Source organism: Phycodurus eques, chromosome 2, assembly GCF_024500275.1.
Source record: "Phycodurus eques isolate BA_2022a chromosome 2, UOR_Pequ_1.1, whole genome shotgun sequence".
Classification (NCBI taxonomy): domain Eukaryota; kingdom Metazoa; phylum Chordata; class Actinopteri; order Syngnathiformes; family Syngnathidae; genus Phycodurus; species Phycodurus eques.
Genome location: NC_084526.1, coordinates 4,093,428 through 4,120,599, shown reverse-complemented (window position 1 = coordinate 4,120,599; position 27,172 = coordinate 4,093,428). Strand labels below are relative to the sequence as shown.

General features: G+C 44.2%; 1 protein-coding gene across 3 annotated transcripts in view; it reads left to right on the top strand.

Moving 5' to 3' along the window:
* crtc3 (CREB regulated transcription coactivator 3) overlaps positions 1-27,172 on the top strand; it is a 118,924-nt gene that overhangs the window by 55,325 nt on the left and 36,427 nt on the right. For 2 of the 3 annotated variants that reach the window (XM_061664388.1, XM_061664370.1), the window contains 5 exons: positions 8,958-9,055; positions 12,118-12,168; positions 12,258-12,343; positions 12,957-13,006; positions 15,611-15,831. In XM_061664388.1, the coding sequence (XP_061520372.1) occupies positions 8,958-9,055; positions 12,118-12,168; positions 12,258-12,343; positions 12,957-13,006; positions 15,611-15,831 (506 nt within the window). The remainder of the gene's footprint in view (positions 1-8,957; positions 9,056-12,117; positions 12,169-12,257; positions 12,344-12,956; positions 13,007-15,610; positions 15,832-27,172) is intronic. The other variant, XM_061664379.1, reaches the window with a different exon arrangement.

Sequence of the window (27,172 nt, the reverse complement as noted above, 5' to 3'; positions counted from 1 at the left end):
TTGGAGAAAGAGAGAATTTTCAACAAAATAATGTCAAACTGACAGAAGTGATGATAAATATATAATGACAATTAACTAATGAAAATAATTCATTGCTTTATTTTTGTGGTCCAGCCTATTTATTATATGAAAACAAACAAATGAAACTGGCCTGGGAAAACATTGTGGTACCCTTGATATTTTGTTGCGCAACCTTTGAAGGCAATCACTTCAATCAAACTATTTCTGTAATTGCCAATGAGACTTCTGCACCTCTCAATAGGTATTTTGGGCCCCTCCTTGTGAGCAAACTCCAGCTCCAATTAATTGTCTCAGGTTTTCAGGGTGCTTTCTCCAGACGACATGTTGCAACTCCTTTCACAGCAGTTAAATACAAATCAAGTGTATCTTCTTCAGGTTTCTTGATGTTATTTTCATAGTGGATGAATATCTCAACGTTAATTTTTCTCCACTTTTTTTAACAGATATTACAAGCATTCTTTTCACCAACTCCCTTATTTACATAAATTAAACAATAGTAGTATTTGGTTGTCACTATGACTTCTGATTTCAAACTCATTTTGTTTTTGAAAAATATATAAACACAAACAAATGCAGGTGCAATTGTCTATATGTAACAATATGATCAGACATATTATTTTCCATTGACATAATGGTCCTCTGAAGGAAACTATAACTACAATGTGGCCCGTGATGAAAAGGAGTTTGTCACCCCTGAGCTTGATCATCACTGAAAATGTCATGGAGGCATTATGGAAAACCATTTAGGAACCATACCCTGTTGAGACTCCATTCATACACTTAACTATAATATAGTAGAAGCCTGGGAGGAGACCTTGTGGTAGAGAAGCAAATCATTTATGCCTACTGTATAGCAGCGGTGTCCAAACTACAGCCCTGGGGCCATTTTCAGCTCATCATGCTTTTTTTTTTTCGCGGTATGCGGCTGTAGTTTATATTGGTTTAGATACAAAAGTAATTAATTTAGGAGAAAAGAATAAGATGGACGCGACCCCTGCATTCCGGTTTAGCGTGATTTAAGTTTTGGCGTTAAAATCTAATTATTTTATTTCGAAAAGGGGCACCATGTCTCTTTTTGACAAAGGGACGAAAAACCTCTATGTCTCATAATCTGAAGGTTGCTACAGGAATTAGATGAGTTCTCGATAACCAGAGGTCTTTTGTTGAACCCAAACACACACAAATGATAAAGGTAGTGAATTTTTATAGAAAAGATCTAACGGAGGAATCTACAGGGGGACAATGCAGAGAAAAAGCAAAACAAAAGAAGACGAACATTGGCAAAGGAGACTGACTTGTGATGTGAGGGTAAAAATGAGCATAGGATGACAATGCATATAGCTGGGGGTTCCTCTTCTCGGGAATTTAAACACAAATATGCATTAATTTGCACTTTAGTAGACTGCAAGTTGAACACAATTTAGGCAGGCTGGTAGATCTACCGAATGTTTGGTCGGTCCGGTCCACACAGGGAACAGGTGGATTTGGTGGAAAACGAGGAAGAAAAAAAAAAAGAAGAGCAGGAAAAATAGTTCCAAGGCAGGGCGGCAGAAGCTGGGGTGTTGCTGTTCGCAAGACGCTCGGAACAGACGTGCGCCGACCTCTTCTTTCCCAACTTAGCTTGCCCGTGAGCTGCCCAGGCACCCAAAAGGATACCTCGGGACGCTGTGAAGGGTGCCCTGCGGCGGGGAATGGTCCGATGTGTCCTCGCCACCTCGTGGTGAGAGGTGGGGCTTCCTGGCTGAGCCAGTCTTCGGCAAGTTGGTTGAACGAGCACGCCCAACAAAGGGGGCTCCGGCCATTATGCCCAGCCGCAAAGGGGGTGTTCCCCCCCACTCCGGGGCCAAAAGGGGAGATAGGCTGCCTCTTAATGTTACTTTTCATCCTAGGATTATTTTGTGGTTTACAATGAGTGGGATAAAATATTAATTGTTGGATTTAAGATGAGACCATTTTTCAATGTTGCGTTGTAATGCCCTATAATGAATGTTTCAATTGTAGTGGTTGTTGAGAACCATGTAATGTTTGCAATGTGGCATTTGTGTTGTGTGGGGTGAAACGTCTCATCTGGTTCAGTCAACACAGATTTGACATCAGACATTCAAATTTGCAGAAATACAATCACTGGTGGCGCTGTTGTGATGGTAACACTGGGAACGTTCATGCAAAGTTCTTAAAATATCATACATCATTCAAATTCGGTGCAGATTGTGATTAGTTTCCCCGGAGTTGCAGTAGCTTTCCACCGCCTGTGGGTGTCGCTCGTGCTCCATCCATTGTCTCGGATAGAAGGAACAAATGGCCCTGTGAACTTTAATCTTGACATGCATGGGAGTCCAGGTTTCTGGGGTAGCTGCTAATTGGTTTAAAGTCCGGGTGAGGAGTCAGTATTCCTCGTCTCCGCTTTGATGAGCTCTTTGGACTGGCTGGTAATTCATTTAGCGTCCGTGTGAGATAAATTGGCCATCCCCGTGGCCGTCTGTCTCGGCGGGGGAGTGGAGACAGGGAATGCAGTCCGAGGTTGGGGGGTTATGGTGCCATCTGGCGAGAGTATGTCGGCAACAGCGGCATACCCTAAAAATAATATTTGACACAGCCTGCAACATTATTGGGGGGCAAAAAGGGTGGTGGTGTAGCATGCAAAGTGTGGGTGTTGGACCCATATCCCCTATGGGTGCAACACCCCAAAAACGACTACTACTAATACATTGGTTTTGTAGCGCTTTTCTAGATATGCAATAGAAACTCATTTGTCTTCATAGCACCAGCAATGGTTTCCTCCACTTTCTGCTCTCTTTCCGCAATTTGTCAACATATGAAATTAATTATCATCAAATAATTGCTTTCAAAATATTCAGCTTACTACAGATTGCTCTTGTTTTGGTTCTGAATTGGTAGATGTGGTTCGTTTGCTGTTCAATCCTGGGGTGGCCCTATATTCTCGTCGGCACAAGTCAGCAGGCCACCCTAGAATCCTGAAAAATACTAAACTATTTGCCTGTCATCTTTAACAGACTGCTGTGACATAGCACTTTTTCAAAATAACTATTATATGTAATTGCTGGATGGACTGGTTTTAGCATGTTTAATAAATTAAAGTCAAAGAGTGTCAAAGTGGCCCTTGTATCCGTAAATTTTTCTGTATATGGCCCTCAGAGAAAAAGGTTTGGACACTGCTGCTACTGATAATGATAATAACTTAATAAAATATATAAAGAAACCTATTTTAGAATATCTAATATATTTATAATATAATTGTGTTCATACTATTCTGAAGTGCCATACATTCAGGATTTGAGAAAAATCTTATGACAGGAAGCCTATGACAGGATCACAGTATTTTTTTTTCCCCCCCACAAGCTCTCCTAGTTAGAAAATATGAATAAAGCTAATACAGTTCAAAGTACTCCATTGATCATACGTTACACAATATAGTATGCATAAAATGGGCTATTCAAAATCAACCAAATGCATTCATTCTACTGAAAACGCTCCAGACACTTATTTGCATGCTCTTTGGTATTGTACACCCGTACAGCACTTCTGGTCACTAATTACACAGAAACTTTCCTCAGTTTTGAACTGTAGGTGTCACGAGTGTATTAAGACTGGACCCTAGAGCAGGCGGAGGCTGAGAGGTTGTGATGAAAAGTTTATTGAAAAGGGGGAATGGAGATGGTCCTTGAGATGTGCTGGCGGGTTGCTGAGGCAGAGAACGTGTGGCAGGTGGTGACAGGGACAGGCGGCTGGCTTGGCGGCGTGGTAGCAGAAATCCACTTGGTGAGGAACATGGAGGGAACACTGAGGACAAGGAGAAACACGTGGTCAGAAAGATGACGAGGAATTACGCAGCTTACTTGCTAACTGGGAGCTGTTGTACCGCAAGACAAGCTTCAATACTCCGGGTTTCCGGGATCTGGCAGGTTTTTATGCAGGTGATGATGACAGGTGACGTCTTTCACACGGCCTGGACCCTATTGAGGTGATCCTTAACTGCGGGAACCGCCACCGCCTGCTCCTCTTCCCTAAATAATGGAGGTTGGAAACCGTAGCAAGCCATGAATGGGACATACCGGTAGGGGAGCTGGTGAGGGAGTTGTAGGCGTATACAATCCAGGGGAGGAATGAGCTCCAGGAGGAGGGGTTGCGTGCGGCAACACAGCAGAAGGCCGATTCCAGGGACTGATTCGCCTGCTCCGTCTAGCCGTTGATCTGTGGATATAACCCGAAGACAAGGTGGCTGCTGCGCCCACCGCTTTACAGAATTCCTTCCAGACAAGGGTGGAGAACTGAGGTCCTCAGTCAGAGACGATATCGATGGGGATTCCTTGGAGTTTAAAGACATGTTGGACTAGGAGGTTAGCAGTTTCAAAGGCAGATGGTAGTTTTAGTTTAGACGGAGCAGGCTTGGACGAACTCTCGGTTGTCTTTAACAAGGCTGGGCCACCAGAAGTGCTTCTGGATGAACTGAATGGTGCGGGTGTTGCCGGGATGACAGGTGAGCTTGGAGTTGTGGGCCCACTGAAGGACGTCAGAGCGTGCGGAATCGGGTACGAACAGACTGTTCGGAGGCCTGGTCTTGGGATCAGGGTGCGTCTTTTGAGCCTCATTAACCACCTGTTTGATCTTCCAAGTGACCGTTCCAACGAAGCACGAGGAAGGGAGGATGGATTCTGCTTCTGCAGGGCTCCAGGGGGGTGAGTGAATCCGAGACAGGGCGCATTAGGTTTGCTCTTGCAGGAACCAGGACTGAAGGAGAGACTGAAATTAAATCTACTCAAGAGAGGTCCCAGTGAGCTTGTCAGGGGTTAAGGTGTTTGGCGGAACGGAGGTAAGCAAGATTTTTGTGATCAGTCCAAATGATAAACGGTAATTCAGTTCCCTCCAGCCAGTGCCTCCACTCTTCCAATGCCCATATGATGGCTAGCAGCTCTTGGTGGCCAACGACGTAATTCCTCTCGGCAGGGGACAGGCGACGGGGAAAAAGGCACAGGGATGAAGTTTCTTGGACGTGGGGTCCCGGTGCGAGAGGACGGCCCCTGCCCCAGTGTCCGAGGCATCAACCTCCACCACGAACTGGAGGGAGGGGTCGGGGTGTCGTAGGATGGGAGCACTGGTGAAAAGGGTTTTGAGTTGGCCGATAGCTTGGGATGCTGTCGGGGTCCACTGAAAGGGGGAGCTGATGGATGTAAGGCTGGTGAGGGGGATTGCAACCTTGCTGTAATTGCAGATGAAGCGGCGGTTGAAGTTAGCGGATCAGAGGAAACATAGTTCTTTCCAGGTGGTGGGAAGTGGCCAGTCTATGATTGCTTGGATTTTGGCAGGGTCTGGTTGCAATTGTCTTTTGGCTATGATGTAGCCTAGGAAATGTACGGAGGAGAGGTCCAATTCGCATTTTTCGGGTTTGACGTGCAGACGGTTTTTGAGGAGGCGCTGGAGGACTTGGCGTACTTGAGTGCGGTGTTCTTCGGGGGAGCAGGAGAAAATGAGGATGTTGTCCAGGTAAACAAAAATAAACAGGTTTAACATAATCACAGAGGACGTCATTGATGAAGGCTTGGACGACTGTGGGGGCGTTTATTAATCTGAACGGCATGACAAGGTATTCCAAGTGTCCGAGGGGGGTATTGAAAGCGGTCTTCCATTCATCCCCCTCTTGGAAACGGATGAGGTGGTAGGCATTTTGTAGGTCCAATTTTATCTGGGCATTGGAGAGGGGTTCAAATGACGGGTCGATGAGGTGTAGTGGTGATTTATTTTTTTACAGTGACGTCATTGAGTCCACGGTAGTCTATGCAGGGGAGGAGAGTGGTGCCCCTACCGGAGACGAGGAAGGGCGAATGAGTCCAGAAGCCAGAGAAATCCTTTTTCCGGGTGGGAGAGATTGAAGAGACGGCTTGCGTGAGGGAGTGTAAAGATTTTATGATCTCTTGAAGAGCTTTGTCCTGTCGCCCTATGTGGGTGCCTTGGAGGGTGAGTGCATGTTTTACGCCTCCGGGGTTGCTGGGTCCATGGGTGGATAGAGTAGTCTGTCAGGAGTGAATTCAGAGTGGACCCTAGAGCAGGCGGAGGCTGAGAGGTTGTAGTGAAAAGTTTATTGAAAAAGGGGAATGGAGATGGTCCTTGAGATGTGCTGGCGGGTTGTTGAGGCAGAGAACGTGTGGCAGGCGGTGACGAGGACAGGCGGCTGGCTTGACGGCGTGGTGCCAGAAATCCACTTGGCGAGGAACACTGAGGACATGGAGAAACACGGAGGTCAGAAAGATGACAAGGAGTTACGTAGTTAACTTGGTAACTGGGGAGCCGTAATACCGCAGGAGAAGCTTCAATACTCTGGCGAGAGTTTCCGGGATCTGGCAGGCTTTTATGCAGGTGATGATAAGGGCTGATAGATGACAGGTGCACGGCCGAGGTGGTGCTGATTACTGTGAAGAAAGAGAGAGAGAGGGTGAGAGGAGCGCAAGGCGTCACCCAGCAACAAAAAAACTGCAAGGCACAGCTCATGACAGAAGAATTCCGATTCCTCCTAATCTTTTGTCTGCTGTCAATAACCAATGCTTTTAAGTCTACCTATCGCTAAAAAAACAACCAATGACAAAATCTTGTCATAGAGTATATAATACTAGAAAGTCTCTCTGCCAAACGTAATAAGCAAATGGATAACTTTAAGAAAAGTTATCACCTTTCATTAAAATGGTGAACCTTGAAGCTTCATTATGTTTGCCTGGGAAAGAATGTGATACAGAAATGTAATGTATGTGTAATGTAATGTAAATGCAATGTAATGTGACCCCAAAAAAATATTGTGATTTTAGACCCCTGTGCACGCCATAGGGTCACTTTCATGCATTTTAACTCCTATCCTTCTGGATTTGCGCGGTTGGCCTCTGGGGATGCTGGGCCTGTTCCCCCCTCCTTCTCTTGGGTATGGTTGTGTCTGTGTTGCCTTACTGGGAGATGCCGATCCTGGGGCTGCTCTCTGTCCCTAGGTGCCGGGGTGGTGCCCGTTGGCCCCACTCCGGGGGTCTCGTTCTGGTCTCTGGGTGGGGGTTTGGGAGCTGTGCTGCTGCATCCCGGGCCTGTGCCCTCCTCTTCCCTGTCCCCGGGCGTGCCGCTGTGGTCGTCGCCCTTCTCTCCCTCTGGCTGTGTGGGGTCCCCAGCGGACTTGGGGCTCAAGGTGGGTGTCAGCGCCTCCCGCCTCCGTCAGGCCCCGCCTTCTGGCCCTGTTCTTGTCACTGGGCTATGGTTAGGGGGTGCGGGGGGTGCTTCCTCCCTTTTCTCTGTGGTCGACGGGCCGGACCAGACCCACAGGAGTCTAGCCTCTTACTTCACACACACACACACTGCACATATTTAGTACTCACACTGTACACACATTGGGCACACTCATATCTCATTCAGGCCCCCCTGTGGAACTGGCACCAGTTATAGTGGGGTGGGGGCCGGGCCGGGTGCTGGCACATCTGTGCTGGTTTCCGGTCTGGTCTCCCCCCCCCTCCACCACCCCCTTCACTGCACTGCCAGTCTGAATGCACCATACACCAGTCTGTTGGGGGAGGGCAGGGTCGGGCTAGGGAGGACCCTCGGCCAGCTCTCTGGCCTGCCATGCCTTTCTCCTGCGGATTTTTAATGCACTACATACATTCGCACAGTCTTGGGGTGCTGGTTGGCTTGGGTGGGGGTGATGGTTGTGGGTCAGTCTTGCTCTGTGACCGTCTCGCCTCACCCCCACCAGTTTCTCCAATTTTAATACACCCCACCACACACAATCACGGTACAGAGATAATGGATGCCAGTCTGGGACCTGGTATTCACATTTATCTTGGCTTGACTCCTGGGGCCTGCGCCCCCCCCCCCCCCCCCCCCCCCCCCTCCAGTTGTCAGGCCACAGAGGGGTGGGGGTCACCCCCCCCTTTTGAGGCACGCCTTCCTCTCCCCTCTCTTGGCGCCCTTGCCCGTCCTTGCTCAGGGCGCTTAACATGGCCTCGCTTTGGTGGGCTATGACCGTTTTTGGGTGGCTGCTGGCTCCTGCGTTGGGCCTTGTTGGTGGGTGGGGCCCCCATGCTCTCCGGGGGTGGGTCAACTGTGGGGGCTCGCTTCGGCGGTGGTCCAGTACCCGTGCCCCTCCCTTTGGGACTGGTCGGGGTTCTTCGGTCGGGCTCGGATCTGCCTGGATCAACAACATATGTTATACTAACATATCAACTCACAGGTTCTTACAGGTGTTTAGACACTGAATGAAATTAATTCTCCCCCCAGCTACAAATTACTGTTTCAATGTTGTGTTCAAATATCTAGACCGTCTCGCAATTGTTTTGCTGTGGTTCTCACCCCTCGTCCCCTTGTCAACCCTATCCCTCTGTCTGTCCCCTAATACCCTTTTCTGTCCGGCAGTGTTTTCAATACATCCGAATAAACATCAAACAAACAAAACATCAGAATAATAAAAAATAATAATCATAATAAGCAGAGGGAGTATTTCAAACTCTCCTGTTGCACAACAAAAATTGTTCCAGCAAAAAGGCATACAGAGCCATCATTCTGCAAGGCCATGTTGCTGAACAGGACAGGTTTAAAAAAAAAAAGAAAAAAAAAAAAAAAGAAAAAGAAAATATGAATAAATAAAAAGAGTAATAACACTAAAGTGGCATTTAAAATATACTGTACCATTTTCACTATGTAGCTCAGTATCATTCACATTTAAGGTAACAATATGCAATTATGCTGCAAAAATCTCTGCCTTTCTCTAATCTTTATCACATATTGGCATTTAGCATAGTGCTTTACTGGATTTTTGTATTGTTAGGTCAGCATGGGTATACAGATTAATGCGAAGGATGCAAAATGACTCACTGAACTTGTGGCCCTGGGAAGTCATCTGTCTCTGTCCAAGGTGCAAGAACACATTGAATATTTGTCCACTTCCTCCTACACAGAACCAACTCAGACTCTGCTCTTCATACGAGTGCTATGAACCCTCAGGACCCCTTCAGTGTGATCCAGCAGATGGGTCGAGGGCCCCCATACCACAATGGTGAGAGTAGCGCGCGCACACTCACACACACACACACACACACCCACACACACACACACACACAGGGCACTAGATGCTCATGTGTTTCTTCATGCTCTTTCTGATTGTGATTTCATGGTCTTATTTGTAGTATAATCCTTTACAACAAGAAATGCTCTCTTGTGTACATTTAAACAGCTATGCCATGTTTTATGTTATCCATGCTCTTCTTCATTTAGTCCAAAATACTTCGCTGTAAAGGTGCAGACTTCACATAAAAACAGTCTGCCCTGTCTGGATCTACACTTCTATAATCCAAGACCAGTGTTGTAATAATTGTTTATGGTGTTTGTGTTCCTGTTCCTCTGGTCATTTATTAACCGACAACACAGTCCATCGAGCCAGCTGCCTTTTAGACCTGCTACCAAAACCTCAACTTGGTTATACTGTATATCATTTTATTGAGCCTACGCTCTCTGTGCTATTAAAATGTAGAGTGCTGTTTCAGTTGTTTATCGTCCTAGCTGTGTTTTGGTCCTCCTAATCCACCATTTGCCTCATGGAGTGCAACACTTTTGCTTCGCATAGATTTGATCAGTTGTGCTATTCATCCATGACCACATCCTCAAGTTGCAATATGATAATGCCGATATCGCCCCATGTTGCAAGGACAATTCCTGTGAACTGAAAACATCCCAGTTCTTGCGTGGCCAGCATACTCACCACACATCACCCATTTCTACGACTGTCTTCCAGTTTTCTGTCAATATCCAACTGTGCACAGCCATTGAAGAGGAGCAAATGGTGGTCACACTAGATACTTAATGGTTTTCTGACCAAAATTTCTGATCACAAATTTGTGATCAATATTTGAGAGAAATAGGCCTTTTGTGTAAAAAAAATAAAAAATAAAAAAAATAATAAAAAAGTCTTAGATGTGAAAAAGTCAAATGTTTGAGTTCAGCTCATCAAGAATACAGTGGGTACGGAATGTATTCAGACCCCCTTAAAGTTGTTATATTGCAGCCATTTGCTAAAATTATCCCCCTCATTATTGTACACACAGCACCCCTTATTGACACAAAAAAACGGAATTGTCGAAATTTTTGCAGATTTATTAAAAAAAGAAAGTGAAATATCACACAGCCATAAGTATTCAGACCCTTTGCTGTGACACTCATTTAATTCAGGTGCTGTCCATTTCTTCTGATCATCCTTGAGATGGTTCTACACCTTCATTGGAGTTTAGCTGTGTTTGATTATACTCATTGGACTTGGTTAGGAAAGCCACACACCTGTCTATATAAGACCTTACAGCTCACAGTGCATGTCAGAGCAACTGAGAATCATGAGGTCAAAGGAACTCAGGAAGAGCTCAGAGAAAGAATTGTGGAAAGGCACAGATCTGGCCAATGTTACAAAAAAATTTATGCTGCACTTGAGGTTTCTAAGAGCACAGTGGTTCCTTTAATCCTTAAATGGAACATGTTTGGGACAACCAGAATCCTTCCTAAAGCTGGCCGTCCAGCCAAACTGAGCAATTGGGGGAGAAGAGCTTTGGTGAGAGAGGTAAAGAAGAACCCAAAGATCACTGTGGCTGAGCTCCAGAGATTCATTCGGGAGATGAGAGAAAGTTCTAGAAAGTCAACCATCACTGCAGTCGGGGCTTTATGGCAGAGAGACTCATGAAAGCTTGCATGGAGTTTGCTAAAACAAAACAAAAAAAACACCTGAAGGACTCCCAAGATGATGACAGATAAGATTCTCTGGTCTGATGAGACCAAAATAGAACTTTTTGGCCTTAATTCTAAGCGGTATGTGTGGACAAAACCAGTCCAATAAATTCCCAACAGTGAAGCATGGTGTGACAGCATCAGGTTGTGGGGGTGTTTTTCAGCTGCTGGGACAGGACGACTGGTTGCAATCGACGAAAACGTTCTCCAGAATGCTCAGGACCTCAGACTGGGCCGAAGGTTCACCTTCCAATAAGACAATGACCCGAAGCACACAGCTAAACTAATGAAGGAGTGGCTTCAGAACAACTCTGTGACTGTTCTTGAATGGTCCAGCCAGAGCCGTGGCTTAAACCCAATTGAGCCTCTCTGGAGAGACTTAAATGATTTTAGCAAATGGCTGCAATATAACAAAGGGTGAAACATTTAAGGCTGTCTGAATACTTTCCGTACCCATCCATCCATCCATTTTCTGAGCCCCTTCTCTTTACTAGGGTCGCGGGCGTGCTGGAGCCTATCCCAGCTATCATCGGGCAGGAGGCGGGGTACACCCTGAACTGGTTGCCAGCCAGCCAATCACAGGGCACATACAAATAAACAACCATTCACACCTACGGGCAATTTAGAGTCTCCAATTAATGCATGTTTTTGGGATGTGGGAGGAAACCGGAGTGCTCGGAGAAAACTCAGCAGGCACGGGGAGAACATGCAAACTCCACACAGGCGGGATTGAACCCTGGTCCTCAGAACTGTGAGGCTGACGCTCTAACCAGTCGGCCACCATGCCGCCTACTTTATGTACCCACTGTGTGTGTGTGTGTGTGTGTGTGTGTTTGTGTGTGTGTGTGTGATATATATACACACACCTTAATTTCTCGTGTATAAGGCGCATTTTTTCCTCAAAAAAAATGGGTGTAAGGGAAAATGAAAAAAAAAACGTTCACATTTATAAATGTATGCCGCCATCTAGAGGTTATGAAAAAGCTGTACACTTTCATTCCAATATCCCACCACCACCTAGAGGTTATGAAAAAGGTGTAGCCTACACTTTCATTCCAATATGACAGGCTACATATGACTGCAAATATGTAGAGTTGTGCTCATAAGTTTACATTCCCAGGCAGAATTTGTGAAATAATGTTTTTTTTTTTTTTTTAATTATGAATGTTGACTGAACAACAACCATCATTATTTTCTTTTTGGTTATGTTTTGTTTAATGATAATAATATAATAGTAAGCTTTTGCTTCATGCTTTGAATGCAGGACAAAAGTATTCAAATTGCTATTTTTCTCTTGATTTTCTCGACCGATTCCATTTTTTTCTCCTTGCTTACGTGTTTCGCGTGGAGGCTGGCATGCAGCTAGTGTAAATGAGGCAGCGGTGGATGGGTCTGGAGACGGTAAGTAATATTTTCCATACGCATAATGTAGAGTATGTAATGCATATTAATATGCAGAAAATAGATAAAGTATGTCATCCTTTCTGTAGTCTTCTCTTTCCCTGCGCTACCTAATGAGGAGGGTCTCAGAGGTGTCAGTAAACCCCTCCCCAAGCAGCTGTGGGAAGCCAAGAAGGTGAGATTGGTGCCTGGTTAATGCTTTCTAAAATCTGCTAAAACCAAGTGAAAACCGATATGAGAACTTCTAAGAAACCTACGTCATTCAGATATAAGTATCCTTTTCCAAAATAACTGCTGTCACTTTTGCAAGACAGGAGTCTTGCAAAAGGTCAGTAACTAAAATCTGATGTTATGGTGGTTTTTAATGTAGGTCTCTGAATAGAGTTGTCCCAACCCCATTACTTCACAATCTGGCGAGCTAAAATGAAGGTACATGAAAATGTTTTGCTTTATGTTTATTAAAACAGCTGTGAACACAAAGACCATGTGAAAATGATCAACATCAAGTGGTTTATGATGTAAAATATTTCCCCCATACACCAGTACAGAGTTGTCAGAATTTGGTTGATATTTCTCATCAACCTGTTATGGAGGAGAAGGAATCAGAAAGGTGGTGTCATCTTAATGTACTTTATTTGCATGAATTGTGCTGCTGCCGTATATTAGTCCTTTCACCAATTACCAACACTTCTTTAGACACTAGCTATTCACTTGCCAAAGGAGAAATATACTAAATGAGGTACCTATACCTAATGCCTATGTTTTAAAAGAAAACAAATATTTTTCAGGTCCAGTCTCTCGCTTTGAGGCCTAAATCATGTGAAGTGCCTGGTATCAAGTAAGTGTTTTTATATATTACATGGTGTAGCGATTATGAATGAAATAAGAATTGTAATTAATTTAGGATACAGTAATAAGCTTGGAGCGATGTTTCCGTTACTTCCGGTTTATCTTAATTTTGATTTAATTGTTAAAAATCAAACTGTCTCAAAGGGCACCACGTCAAATTTATTTATTTTTTTTTTTTCCAAAGCTTAACTTTAGGCGAAATGACGACAAACCTTTTCAATCAGTCTCAGAATCTGGAGGTTCCTACACTCTACGACATTTTCAGTCCTAGTTACAGAGGTTTATTTAAATTCAGAACACACACATGGAACTTTATTGTATATTTAATGAAACACACAACAAGAACATAACACTAAGGGTAAACGAACGAAAGAAAATAAGGTGTACAAAAATGGAAAAGAAGAGGAGAGGTGTGTGGTCGCTGGTCTAAACTAAATGAGCGTGTGAGCATTTAATGCTTTTAGTCAGAGCGAGAGAAGGCAAAGTTGGGATTTCGTATGAAGCTAGTAATTTCACCACAATTATTACGCCCTGATGTTGTACATCATAGTAAGGATTGACTCACGAACGCTGATCAGCTGGTCTTTGGGGTTGTCTTCCTCTGGACCTCAGGCGAGAAAGAAGCAGGTTCGGTTGAAGAAAACCATCCATCCATCCATCCATTTTCTGAGCCGCTTCTCCTCACTAGGGTCGCAGGCGTGCTGGAGCCTATCCCAGCTGTCATCGGGCAGGAGGTGGGGTACACCCTGAACTGGTTGCCAGCCAATCGCAGGGCACATACAAACAAACAACCATTCGCACTCACAGTCACACGGGCAATTTAGAGTCTCCAATTAATGCATGTTTTTGGGATGTGGGAGGAAACCGGAGTGCCCGGAGAAAACCCACGCAGCACGGGGAAAACATGCAAACTCCACACAGGCGGGGCCGGGGATTGAACCCGGGTCCTCAGAACTGTGAGGCTGACGCTCTAACCATTCGTCCACCGTGCCGCTGAAGAAAACCAGATTCACAAAAATAAAAATGAGTAGGAAAGGAAAGTTGTCCCATTTGGGATGCGCTCATAACTTCCCTGCCGTTGACCTGGTGGTGAGCCGAGCTCTGGCCCTCAGAGGCGTGCGGGATCCGTCCGGGATGCCGGCAGCTGCTCGTTGAGGCTCGTGGCTAGGGAAAGTGATTGGAGCCGCATGGTTGACTTTTCGATCGAAAACGCAGCCAGCTTGGTTGCGGGGGGCGTTCGCGCACGTGGTGGCACCCGGAGGTGCCCGAGGACAAAAAGGGAACAAAAGAAGGGGACGGGGTGGTTGGAGGCCACCCAGCTGGCGAGCTACCAGCACAGAAGGAAAGAGAAGCCTCAGCTCAACTCTACTCAACTGAGAAAGGTTGGAGTTTATAGTTAAATACCCCAAAGGCGGGTCGTAGGAAGAGGAAGTGCAGACTTGGAGAAGACCACGCCCTCCAGCCTGAATCTTGTCTGCAAATTTGAGTAAATGTTTTTTAAAAATAATATTAATCTCAAACACTCCCAACTTTGTACTCTCGCGCATAGAATCATTATTTAAACTTTGGTTGTGGCAGATGTGTCTTATTGTTCAATACAACATTTCATACTGTTTGATTTCAAATCATGAACATCTTTCAAAATCTTGCAGAGGACCTGTGAAAGTGAGAATGGGGACACAGATACCAAGGCATACATTTGGAATATTTCTACAGAGTTTGCAAGATATAAAAACGGACATTTTATCTTCCGTTAACGAACATCAAAGGCACGTCCACAAATTCTGCTTGCAGTTAGTCTCAACGTCAGTGGGTGGCGCCCCACACGTATGGGTTAATATTAACCACATAGTCTTCCCCAACCATTTGGTTTGAGAAGGGGTCTTTTGAAGACTGGAATCAAGATTTGACGGGAAGCTGCTAATTAGGTTAAGCTCCACTTGACGTACACCAGGCCCGTCGCCGTCTCACAGCAGGGCAGCGTGGAGGAGTGGGGGTTCTCAGGTGGTCACGAGTCTCTGTGACGCCTCAGAATTGCAACGTGCATGTCCGCTACAATGGTGACTGAAAAGACTTGAAACTGATACAAGTAATAAGAGTAAAAATGTAATAAAAAATTAAAAAATGAAATCAGACCTTTCTTTCGAATATTGGTTCAACAGAATCATTTTAAAAACAAACAAACAAAAATTATGTTACCCCTTGAAAATAATTTGACATGCTTGTTTAGATTCTCAGTCATCAGGTGATGGTAATCCGCAAAGGTTGAATCAAGGCAACTGTACTCTTCTTGTTTGTTGAAGACATTCCCCTTTTAATCCAAAAGGCTTCTTTATTTCAAAATAATTTGACCGCTGACTTTTGTGTGTGGCTGGTTGATTGAGGACTTATTGTGCTCAAAGGTCTAAATGTCACTAAGAATGGTTGCTTCTCTATGCGTGCCCTGGAGTTGACTGGCGACCAGTCCAGGGTGTACCCCGTCTTCTCCCCGTCTTGTTGAAAGTCACTTGGGATAGGCTCAACTGTTACCATGCCCAGGATAAGCGGAATTAATGAATTAATGATTTTAAATAATTGATTTTTTTCTTTGCAGTATTTTCCCATCCCCGGAGCAAAACCCTGGCCTCTCCCACTATCAGGGCTCATTAAATACTGGAGGCTCCTTACCTGATCTCAGCAACCTGCACTTCCCGTCCCCTCTCTCAACTCCATTGGACCCTGAGGACAATGGTGGATACCCAAATCTCAGCGGAGGTAGCAGCACAGGAAATTTGCCAGCTGCCATGATGCACCTTGGTATTAGCCATTCACAAGGTGAGTTGACGCTTAGAGGTTCACCATTTATACAAGATGTTTTGTATGAGGTTAGTACTATCAGTTAACCGGTGGGTTGCCCATCCACTTGGCTGACCGGGAGGACCTAAAAATGTGCCATATGTTTATGATCTTTGTTCTTTCGCTAAATTATAAAAGCTTGCAGAGTGTGTGACATTCCAGCTATCCATCTACCGTGGTCTGCAGATGAGACTTGGGTGTTTGAGTCCGGGTGGAATGGCTCATGTGGTAGAGTAGTCGTCTCCCAACCCAAACCTTGTGGGTTTGATCCTCGGCCCCTGTGACCATGTCCAAGTGTCCCTGGGCAAAATAATGAACCCCCAGTTGCTCCCGGTACTGCATCATCAGTAGGTGAATGAAGAAACAGTGTTCAAGCCCTGAGTACATGGAAGGTAGAAAAGCGTCATACAAATGAAAGTTTTGCGTTTTCTTGTACAGTGAATCATTGTTAGAGCATCTGCCTCACAGTCGATATGTTTTTGGGGCTCTAATCTCGACTGCTTGTCTAGTTAGAGCATCTGCCTCACAGTCGATATGTTTTTGGGGCTCTAATCTCGACTGCTTGTCTAGGTTTTCTATGGGTACTCCAGCTTCATTCCGCATTCTACAAACATTTATGTTTAGGAGTGTGTTTACAGAAATTTGTGAGCATTCTTCCAGAAACGCATTGTTGAGGTCACACACTGATGTTGGACGAGAAGGCCTGGCTCTCGGTCTCCACTCTATTTGATCCCAAAGGTGTTCTATCAGGTTGAGTTCAGGACTCTGTGGAGGCCAGTCAAGTTCATCCACACCAGACTCTGTCATCCATGTCTTTATGGACCTTGCTTTGTGCACTGGTGCACAATCATGTTGGAAGAGGAAGGGGCTGGCTCCAAACTGTTCCCACAAAGTTTGGAGCATGGAATTCTCCAAAATCGCTTGGCATGCTGAAGCATTCAGAGCTCATTTCAGTAGAACTAAGGGGCCAAGCCCAGCTCCTGAAAAACAACCCCAAACCATTATTCCCCCCTCCACCAAACCTTACACATGACACAACGCAGTCAGACAAGTACTGTTCTCCTGGCAACCACCAAACCCAGACTTTTACATCAGATTGCCAGATGCAGAAGCGTGATTTGTCACTCCAGAGAACACGTCTCCACTGCTCGAGAGTCCAGTGGTAGTATGCTTTACACCACTGTATCCGACGCTTTGCATTGCACTTGGTGATTATGGCTTGGATGCAGCTGCTCGGCCATGGAAACCCATTCAATGAAGCTCTCTGTGCACTGTTCTTGAGGTAATCTGAAGGCCACATAAAGTTTGGAGGTCTTTAGCGATTGACCCAGCAGAATAGGCGACCTCACTATGTGCCTCAGCATCCTCTGATCCTCTCAACCTCCGTTAGTTTATGTAAACTACCACTTCGTGCTGAGTTGCTGTCGTTCCCAAACACTAATGTGTTCTTATAATATAGCTGACAGTTGACTGGAATATTTAGGAGCAAGGAAATTTCATGACTGGACCTGTTGCACAGGTTGCATAGGATGCCACCTGGGATTAATTGAGCTCCTGAGAGCGACCCATTCTTTCACAAATGTTTGTTAAAACAGTGCATGCCTAGGTGCTTGCTTTTATACACTTGTGGCCATACAAGTTTATTTATTATTCTTATTCAAATTATTTAGATGGGTGAGTGAATACCTTTGGCAATATACTGTACATATTAGGTCAATTGAAGTCTAGGTGTGAATTCGAGTGTGAATTGGTGTTTGCCGATAGAGTGGGGCAAAAAAAGTATTTAGTCAGCCAGCAATGTGCAAGTTCTCCCACTCAAAAAGTAGAGAGGCCTGTAATTTTCATCACAGGTATACCTCACCGATGAGAGATAAAATGAGGGAAAAAAATCCAGAAAATCACATTCTAATTTTTAAAGAATTTATTAGAAAATTATGGTGAAAAATAAGTCTTCTTTTCCCTTCGGCTTGTCCCGTTAGGGATCGCCACAGTGTGTCATCCTTTTCCATGTAATCTCCTGCATCCTCCTCTCCACCACACCAACTGCCCTGATGCCTTCCCTCACTACATCCATCAACCTTCTCTTTGGTCTTCATGTAGGTCTCTGGCCTGGCAGCTCCATCCTCATCACCCTTCTAGCAATATACTGACTATCTCTCCTCTGGACGTATCCAAACCATCGAAGTCTGTTCCCTCTAGCTTTGTCTCCAAAACATCTAACCTTGGCCGTCTCTCTGATGAGCTCCTTTCTAATTTTATCCAAACTGGTCACTCCGAGAGTGAACCTCAACATTTTCATTTCCGCCACCTCCAGCTCTGCTTCCTGTCGTCTCTTCAGTGCCACTGTTTCTAATCCGTACATCATGGCTGGCCTCACCACTGTCTTATAAACATTGCCCTTCATCGTAGCAGACTCTTGTCGCACAATACACCTGACACCTTCCTCCACCTGATCCAATCTACTTGGACTCCTTTCTTCACTTCCTTACCACATTCACCATTGCTCTGGATTGTTGACCCCAAGTATTTAAAGTCCTCCACCCTTGCTATCTCTTCTCCCTGTAGCCTCACTCTTCCTCCCCCACCTCCCATTCATGCAGATATATTGTGTCTTACTTCGGCTAATCTTCATTCCTCTCCTTTCCAGTGCACGCCTCCATCTTTCTAACTGTTCCTCCACCTGCTCCCTGCTTTCACTGCAGATCACAATGGCATCTGCGAATATCATGGTCCACTGCAAACAGGAAGGGGCTCAGGGCTGATCTCTGCAGTCTCACCGTTAAACTCCTCTATCACACCTACAGCACACCTCACCACTGTTCTGGTGCTCTCGTACATGTCCTGTACTATTCTAATATACTTCTGCCACTCCAGACTTCCGCATGCAGTACCACATTTCCACTCTCAGGGTACACGTCATAGGCTTTCTCTAGATCTACAAAGACACAATGTAGCTCCTTCTGACCTTCTCTGTACTTCTCCATCAACACCATCAAGGCAAATAATGCATCTGTGGTACTCTTTCTAGGTATGAAACCATACTGTTGCTCGCAAATACTCACTTTTGTCCTGAGTCTAGCCTCCACTACTCTTTCCCATAACCTAATTGTGTGGCTCATCAACTTTATTCCTCTATAGTTCCCACAGCTCTGCACATCACCCTTGTTCTTAAAAATGGGCGCCAGCACACTTTTCTTCCATTCCTAAGGCATCTTCTCACCTGCTCAAATTCTGTTGAACAAGCTGGTCAAAAACTTCACAGACACCTTTCCTAGATGCTTCTATACCTCCACAGGAATGTCATCATGTCATGTAAATTTCCATTTTTCATTCTCTTGAATGCCATTCTAACTTCCCCCTTACTAATCATTGCCACTTCCTTGTCCACCACTCTTGCCTCTACAACTCTTCCTTCTCTCATTTTCCTCATTCATCAACCCCTCAAAAGTATTCTTTTCATCTGTCCAGCAACCTACTGGCACCAGTCAACACATTTCCTTCTCTATCATTAATGACCCTAACCTGGTGCACATCCTTCCAATCTCTATCCCTCTGTCTGGCCAACCTGTATAGATCGTTCTCCTTCTTTAGTGTCCAACCTGGCATACATGTCATCATATGCCTCTTGTATGGGCTTTGCCACCTTTACCTTTGCCCTATGTTGCATCTCAATGTATTTATTTGGCCTCTTCTCGGTCCTCTCAGTGTCCCACTTCTTCTAAGCTAACATCTTTCCTTGTATGATTTCCTGTACTGTGAGGTTCCACCACCAAGTCTCCTTCTCTCCTTTCCTGCCAATTGATACACCAGGTACTCTCCTGCTGGTCTCTCTGATCACCTTGGCTGTAGTGGTCCAGTCTTCTGGAAGCTCCTCCTGTCCACCGAGAGCTTGTCTCACTTCTTCCCGAAAAGCCGCACAACACTCTTCCTTTCTCAGGTTCCACCACATGGATCTCTGCTCTGCCTTTGTCTTCCTTAATCGACCTCCGCACCACCAGTCATTTTACAACCACCATCCTATGCTGTCTAGCCACACTCTCCCCGACCACTACTTTACAGTCGGTAACCTCCTTCAGATTACATCGTCTGCACAAGATGTAATCCACCTGCGTGCTTCTACCTCCGCTCTTGTAGGTCACCCTATGTTCCTGCCTCTTCTGGGGAAAAGAGTGTTCACTACAGCCATTTCCATCCTTTTTGCAAAGTCTATCACCATCTGTCCGTCCAAGTTCCTTTCCTGGATGCCGTATTTACCCATCACTTCCTCATCACCTCTGTTTACTTCACCAACATGTCCATTGCAATCTGCACGAATCACGACTCTCTCTCTCTCTGTCTGGGATGCTTAGAACTACTTCATCGAGCTCCTTGCAGAATTTCTCTTTCACCTCTAGGTCACATCCTACTTGTGGTGCATAGCCGCTAACCACATTATAAATAACACCCTCAATTTCAGGTTTCAGCTTCATCACTCGATCTGATACTCTTTTCACCTCCAAGACATTCTTAGCTAACTCTTCCCTTAAAATAACCCCTACTCCATTTCTCTTCCCATCTACACAATGGTAAAATAATAAAAAAACTGCCCCTAAACGTCTAGCGATACTGCCTTTCTCCCTGGTCTCCTGGACACACATATCAACCTCTCTCCTAACCATCGTGTCAACCAACTCTCGAGATTTTTCTGTCATAGTCCCAACATTCAAAGTCCCCACATTCAGTTCTAGGCTCTGGTCTTTCTTCTTCTTTCTTTATTTTATTTTATTTTTTTTATTTTTTCCCAGATGTGACTTGTGAGAAAAATATATACAGTGAATGACATGCTCAGTGAGTGATTAAGAGGCATGGCTCCTGCAGGTCGGGCCCATCAGGCAAGATGGGCCCGACCTGAAGAAGGCCGCCCCACCAGCCCCACAGCACCGACCCCGGGACCTCACCCCCCCCCAAACACAGGGACACGAGGAGAAGATCCCGATGCATCTGTCCTCTCACCATGCAAATTGGTCTAAAATGTGAGAGGGGGAGAAAAACATTTTAAAAAATTAAAAGTAACAAAATAATAAATAAAAATAATAATTAAAAAAAAAAACAAGTACATAAATGAATGAGAAAAAAATAGAGAATGACAGAATCATAATAAAACGTCAACAACAACCTCGACAACAAAGAATAGAGAAGCCTTGTTATTGTCAGATGGGACACTACTCAGGCAAAGGAATCAAAAGTCTAGATTTAGCATGTGGAAGAAGGGTGACCAGCTATCTACGTATATATGCAATTGATTTTTTCATTCTGTTGATGTTTTTCGAAAGCAATATATTCTATGATGAGATTTTGCCAGTGATTGATGTTAATAGCTTGTTTGTTTTTTCAGTTTAATTGAATTGTTTTATATGTGGTCGCTAACGCGACAAGTAATAATTGTGAATATTTGTTTGGGATGTTAATTATGCTTGAGTAGCCAAGTATGCACAATCTTGGGGAAAGTGGAATCATGAGTTTTTGTGTAACCGAAGACCAAAAGCATTGGTGTGCATTCCCGTATAGCATGAAAATAGGTGTCTGGGGTATTTTTGGTGCATTGGATGCATATATTACAACCCCAATTCCAATGAAGTTGGGACGTTGTGTTAAACATAAATAAAAACAGAATTGAATGATTTGCAAACCATGTTCTACCTATATTTGATTGAATACACTACAAAGACAAGATATTTAATGTTGAAACTGATAAACTTTATTGTTTTTAGCAAATAATCATTAACTTGGAATTTTATGGCTGCAAAACGTTCCAAAAAAGCTGGCACAGGGTCACGTTTTCCACTGTGTTACATCACCTTTTCTTTTAACAACATTCAATAAACGTTTGGGAACTGAGGACACTAATTGTTGAAGCTTTGTAGGTGGAATTCTTTCCTATTCCTACTTGATGTACAGCTTCAGCTGTTCAACAGTCTGGGGTCTCCGTTGTCATATTTTACACGTCATATAATGTGCCACACATTTTCAATAAGAGACAGGTCTGGACTGCAGGCAGGCCAGTCTAGTACCCGCACTCTTTTACTACGAAGCCACGCTGTTGTAACACGTGCAGAATGTGGTTTGGCATTGTGTTGCTGAAATAAGCAGGTGCGTCTATGAAAAAGACGTTGCTTGGATGGCAGCATATGTTTCTCCAAAACTTGTATGTACCTTTCAGTATTAATGGTGCCTTCACAGATGTGCAAGTTACCCATGCCATTGGCACTAACACAGCCCCCTACCATCACAGATGCTGGCTTTTGAACTTTGCGTCCATAACAGTCCGGATGGTTCTTCTCCTCTTTAGCCCAGAGGACACAACGTCCAAAATTTCCAAAAACAATTGGAAATATGGACTCTTCGGACCACAGAAAACCTTTCCACTTTGCATTAGTCCATCTTAGATGAGCTTGGGCCCAGAGAAGCCGGCGGCGTTTCTGGGTGTTGCTGATGTATGGCTTTTGCTTTGCATAGTAGAGTTTAAAGTTGCACTTACGGATGTAGCGCCGAACTGTATTTACTGAAATTGGTTTTCTGAAGTGTTCCTGAGCCCATGTGGTGATATCCTTTACACATTGATGTCGGTTTTTGATGCTGTGCTGCCTGAGGGATCGAAGGTCACGGGCATTCAATGTTGGTTTTCGGCCTTGCCGCTTACATGCAGTGATTTCTCTAAATTCTCTGAACCTTTTGATGATGGACCGTAGACGATGAAATCCCCAACTATTTAGTTGACTATTTGACTATTTTCTCACACACTTGATCACAAAGAGATAAACCTCGCCCATCTTTGCTTGTGAATGACTGAGCAATTCAGGAAAGGTCCTTATATACCCAATCATGGCACCCACCTGTTCCCAATTAGCCTGTTCACCTGTGGGATGTTCCAAACAGGTGTTTGATGAGCCTTCCTCAACTTTCTCAGTCTTTTTTCCCACCTGTTCTAGCTTTTTTGGAACGCGTTGCAGCTATCAAATTCTCAGTTTATGATTATTTGCTAAAAACAATAAAGTTGATCAGTTTGAACATTAAATATCTTGTCTTTGTAGTGTATTCAATTAAATATAGGTTGAACATGATTTGCAAATCATTGTATTCTGTTTTTATTTATGTTTAACACAACATCCCAACTTCATTGGAATTTGGGTTTTTAGCTGTAGAGAAGCCCATTTTATGCATATTGTACTGAGTAAAGTGTGTTCTATGGAGCACTTTATATTGTATAAAATGTAAATGTGTTTTTTGTCATTCTAAACGTATTGTTACATATCTGTATCCAGTAGTCAACGGTCAGCGGACATGGAAAGGTCTTTTTCCCATTTAGTGATTGGTAAGTGCATTGATTTAGTGCATGAAATTAATGTATAAATGTTTGAGAGATTTATTTTACTTTGTGGAAGAAGCTTCACTATTTGCTTGAAAAACTCCGGCAATTCAAGGGTGCTCTGGAGTGTTGGTATTCTTTTTTTTTTATTTTTTTTATTGCTGCTTTTAATGTATTGTATTGAAGAAAGTTTCCGCCTATTATTTGTAATTCTTGTAACAGTTCATCACGTTTCGTCAAAACATTATTGTTAAATAGTAGTTGTATGTGGTCAATTCCATGTTGTTTCCATGTGCTAGAATGAAGGGGTATGTTATTAATTTCAAAATCTAGATTATGACAGATTGGGTAGCGCATACTGGGAGCTAATCGAGATCCTGTAGATTCTAAACTTTACCACCAAGCCGTTAATGTGGATGCGATTATTGGGTTCTTGAAGCATTTATGGCGTTTTAAGACTTGTGGAAATAAATGGCCGTTTTGGGAGTTTGATGTTGTTGCAGTCTATTTGTTCCAATTCTAGCCAAGAATCACACTCCTCATTGTGGTGTTTCCATTTGATGAGGTATTGTCATTGGTTAGCTCAATAATAGTGTTTAAAGTTGGGAGCATTTCGGCCTCCCTCCTTTTTACATTTCTGAAGAGTGGATAGACTAATTCTATTTTTCTTTTTTTTTTTAATAAAAAAATATTACAGCAGAATCTAATGTTTGAAAGCATTTAAATGTGGTCTTAAATGGGATCATTGAGAATAAATAATTTATTTGAGCTAAGATTTTAATTTTTTTTGTAGCTATTCTTCCCAGTAGTGATATAGGCAAGTTATTCCAGCGTTTTAGTCAGATGAGATTTTTTCCAGAAGTGGTGTGTAATTTATATTGGTTAGCTCTGTGTGTTTTGGTGAAATATGAATACCTAAATACTTAAATGTTTCCTATAGGAATGGGGTAAGCTGGAATTTGATCTGCAGGATTCCATGAGTTTGTTGTTATTGGGAGTATTGTTGATTTTGTCCAGTTGAAAAGAGTAATCTGATATTTGTGAAAATGTTTAATGAGATTGAAGACTGCCTGAAGAGAAGACATGGGTTCCTGTAAATAAAGAAGAATATCATCAGCATACAGATTGTTTTTGTGTTCTGTCACTAGCGAGCAGATACCTTTAATATTAGCATTCTGACGGATAGCGGCAGCAAGAGGTTCGATCAATAATGGCAAATAGCATTTATGAGAGTGGACATCATTGTCTCGTTCCTCTTTGTAAAGTAAAACTTTGTGAAGTAATCAATCCTATTTGTGGTGACTGTCGCTTTCGGCGAATTGTATATTGGGATCCAATGTATAAATGAAAAGCCAAAGCCAAATTTGCGAAGTACTGCAAACAGGAAAGCCCAGTTAACTTTATCGAAAGCTTTCGCTGCGTCAAGTGACACGTTGATTGCGTTTAGATTTGTACGCCGTGACATGCTTATTAAATTTAACAGATGTCTGTCACTATTTGTGGAACTTCTACCTTAAATGAAGCCTGTCTGGTCAGAGTGGATTGTCAACGGGAGTACCTTTTCAAGTCTCGCTGCGAGGGCTTTTGAGATGATCTTGATATATACATTAATCAGTGATGAGGGCCGATAATTAGCCGGGAGAATGGGGTCTTTACCTGACCAGTAATAATTTTATTGAAGCTGTGTTCATATGGGTACTAATTTGACCTTTATCGTTTATCTCCTTGACTGTTCTGAAAAATAGAGGCGCTAGTATTAGCCCAGAAATGTTTAATGAATTCAATGGAGATTCCGTGCGGGCTAGGCGCACGTCCCGATTGCATATTCTTTAATGCGTTATGTAATTCTGTGATGGTTAAAGGAACATCAAGGCTGTCTTTAATTTGTGTATTTAATTGATGAATGTTTAGCTCCTTAATATCCATCCATCTTCTCACTATTGTGGCGGGCGTTCTGGAGCCTATCCCAGCTATCTTCGGACGAGAGGCAGGGTACACCCTGAACTGGTTGCCAGCCAATCGCAGAGATCGTTAATAAAAGTTTAAATTTCTTTTTGGTCTGGGTTGTTCGAAGATGCATATAAGCTGTAAAATATTTCATTTATTTTTTGCCATGACTGTTGCCATTTGAATCTTGAATGGCTCTTATTAATGACTTTTCTTGATTGCACTGAAGTTGGTTCGCAAGGAATTTTCCTGATTTATTATTGTACTCAAGTTAGTGGATCTTAACTGCTGGTGAAGAAAATCTGTTCCAGATTTTGCTCGTTAGTCTCGTGGCATGATGTTCAAAAAAGAGGTAAATGACGAGTCTAGGGGTCTAGGGGCATGATTCTCGCTTTGGGTGCGAGAGGTCTCGGGTTCAAATCCCGGACGAGCCCTTATGTTAAGGCCTTTTCTGGCAATTGTCATGTGGTGGCCCATGTGACAAACCGGGGTTAACATTTTGCTCATTGGTCTCGTGGCATGATGTTAAAAAAAGGGGTCAATGAAGAGATTTTGGGGCTCGTTGGTCGAGGGGGATGATTCTCGCTTTGGGTGTGAGAGGTCCCGGGTTCAAATCCCGGACGAACCCCTATATTAAGGCCCTCTCTGACCTTTTCTGGCAATTGTCAAGTGGTGGCCCATGTGACAAACCAGGGTTAACATTTTGCTCGTTGGTCTCGTGGCATGATGCTCAAAAAAGGGGTCAATGAAAAGATTTTGTGGCTCGGTCTCGGGGCATGATTCTCGCTTAGGGTGCGAGAGGTCCCGGGTTCAAATCCCAGATGAGCCCCTATATTAAGGCCCTCCCTGAACTTTTCTGGCAATTGTTCTTTCTTTGGGTGCGAGAGTCCCCGGTCAAATCCCAGACGAGCCCCAACGAGAAGGCCCTTCCTGACCTTGTCTGGCAATTGTCGTGGTGGCCCATGTGACAAACCGTGTTTAATGATTTGCTCGTTGGTCTCGGGGCATGATTCTCGCTTTGGGTGCGAGAGGTCCCGGGTTCAAATCCAGGACGACCCCCAATGTTAAGACCCTCTCTGACCTTTTCTGGCAATTGTCATGTGGTGGCCCATGTGACAAAACGGGGTGACTCTTTGCTTGTTGGTCTCGTGGCATGATTCTCAAAAAGGGGTCAAGGAAAGCATTGTGTGGCTCATTGGTTTAGGGGCATGATTCTCGCTTAGGGTGCGAGAGGTCCCGGGTTCAAATCCTGGACAAGCCCCAATGTTAAAACCCTCCCTGACCTTTTCTGACAATTGTTCTTGCTTTGGGTGCGAGAGGTCTCGGGTTCAAATCCCGGACGAGCCCGTATGATAAGACCCTCTCTGACCTTTTCTGGCAATTGTCATGTGGTGTCCCATGTGACAAACCGGGGTTAACATTTTGCTCGTTGGTCTCGTGGCATGATGCTCAAAAAAGGGTTAATGAATAGATTTTGTGGCTCGTTGGTCTCGGGGCATGATTCTCGCTTAGGGTGTTAGAGGTCCCGGGTTCAAATCCCAGATGAGCCCCTGTATTAAGGCCCTCCCTGAACTTTTCTGGCAATTGTTCTTGCTTTGGATGCGAGAGTCCCCGGTGAAATCCCAGACGAGCCCCAACGAGAAGGCCCTTCGTGACCTTTTCTGGCAATTGTCGTGGTGGCCCATGTGACAAACCGTGTTTAACGATTTGCTCGTCGGTCTCGGGCATGATTCTCGCTTTGGGTGCGAGAGGTCTCGGGTTAAAATCCCGGACGAGCCCCAATGTTAAGACCCTCTCTGACCTTTTCTGGCAATTGTCATGTGGTGGCCCATGTGACAAAACGGGGTGACTTTTTGCTTGTTGGCCTCGTGGCATGATTCTCAAAAAGGGGTCAAGAAAAGCATTGTGTGGCTCATTGGTTTAGGGGCATGATTCTCGCTTAGGGTGCGAGAGGTCCCGGGTTCAAATCCTGGACGACCCCCAATGTTAAACCCTCCCTGAACTTTTCTGGCAATTGTTCTTGCTTTG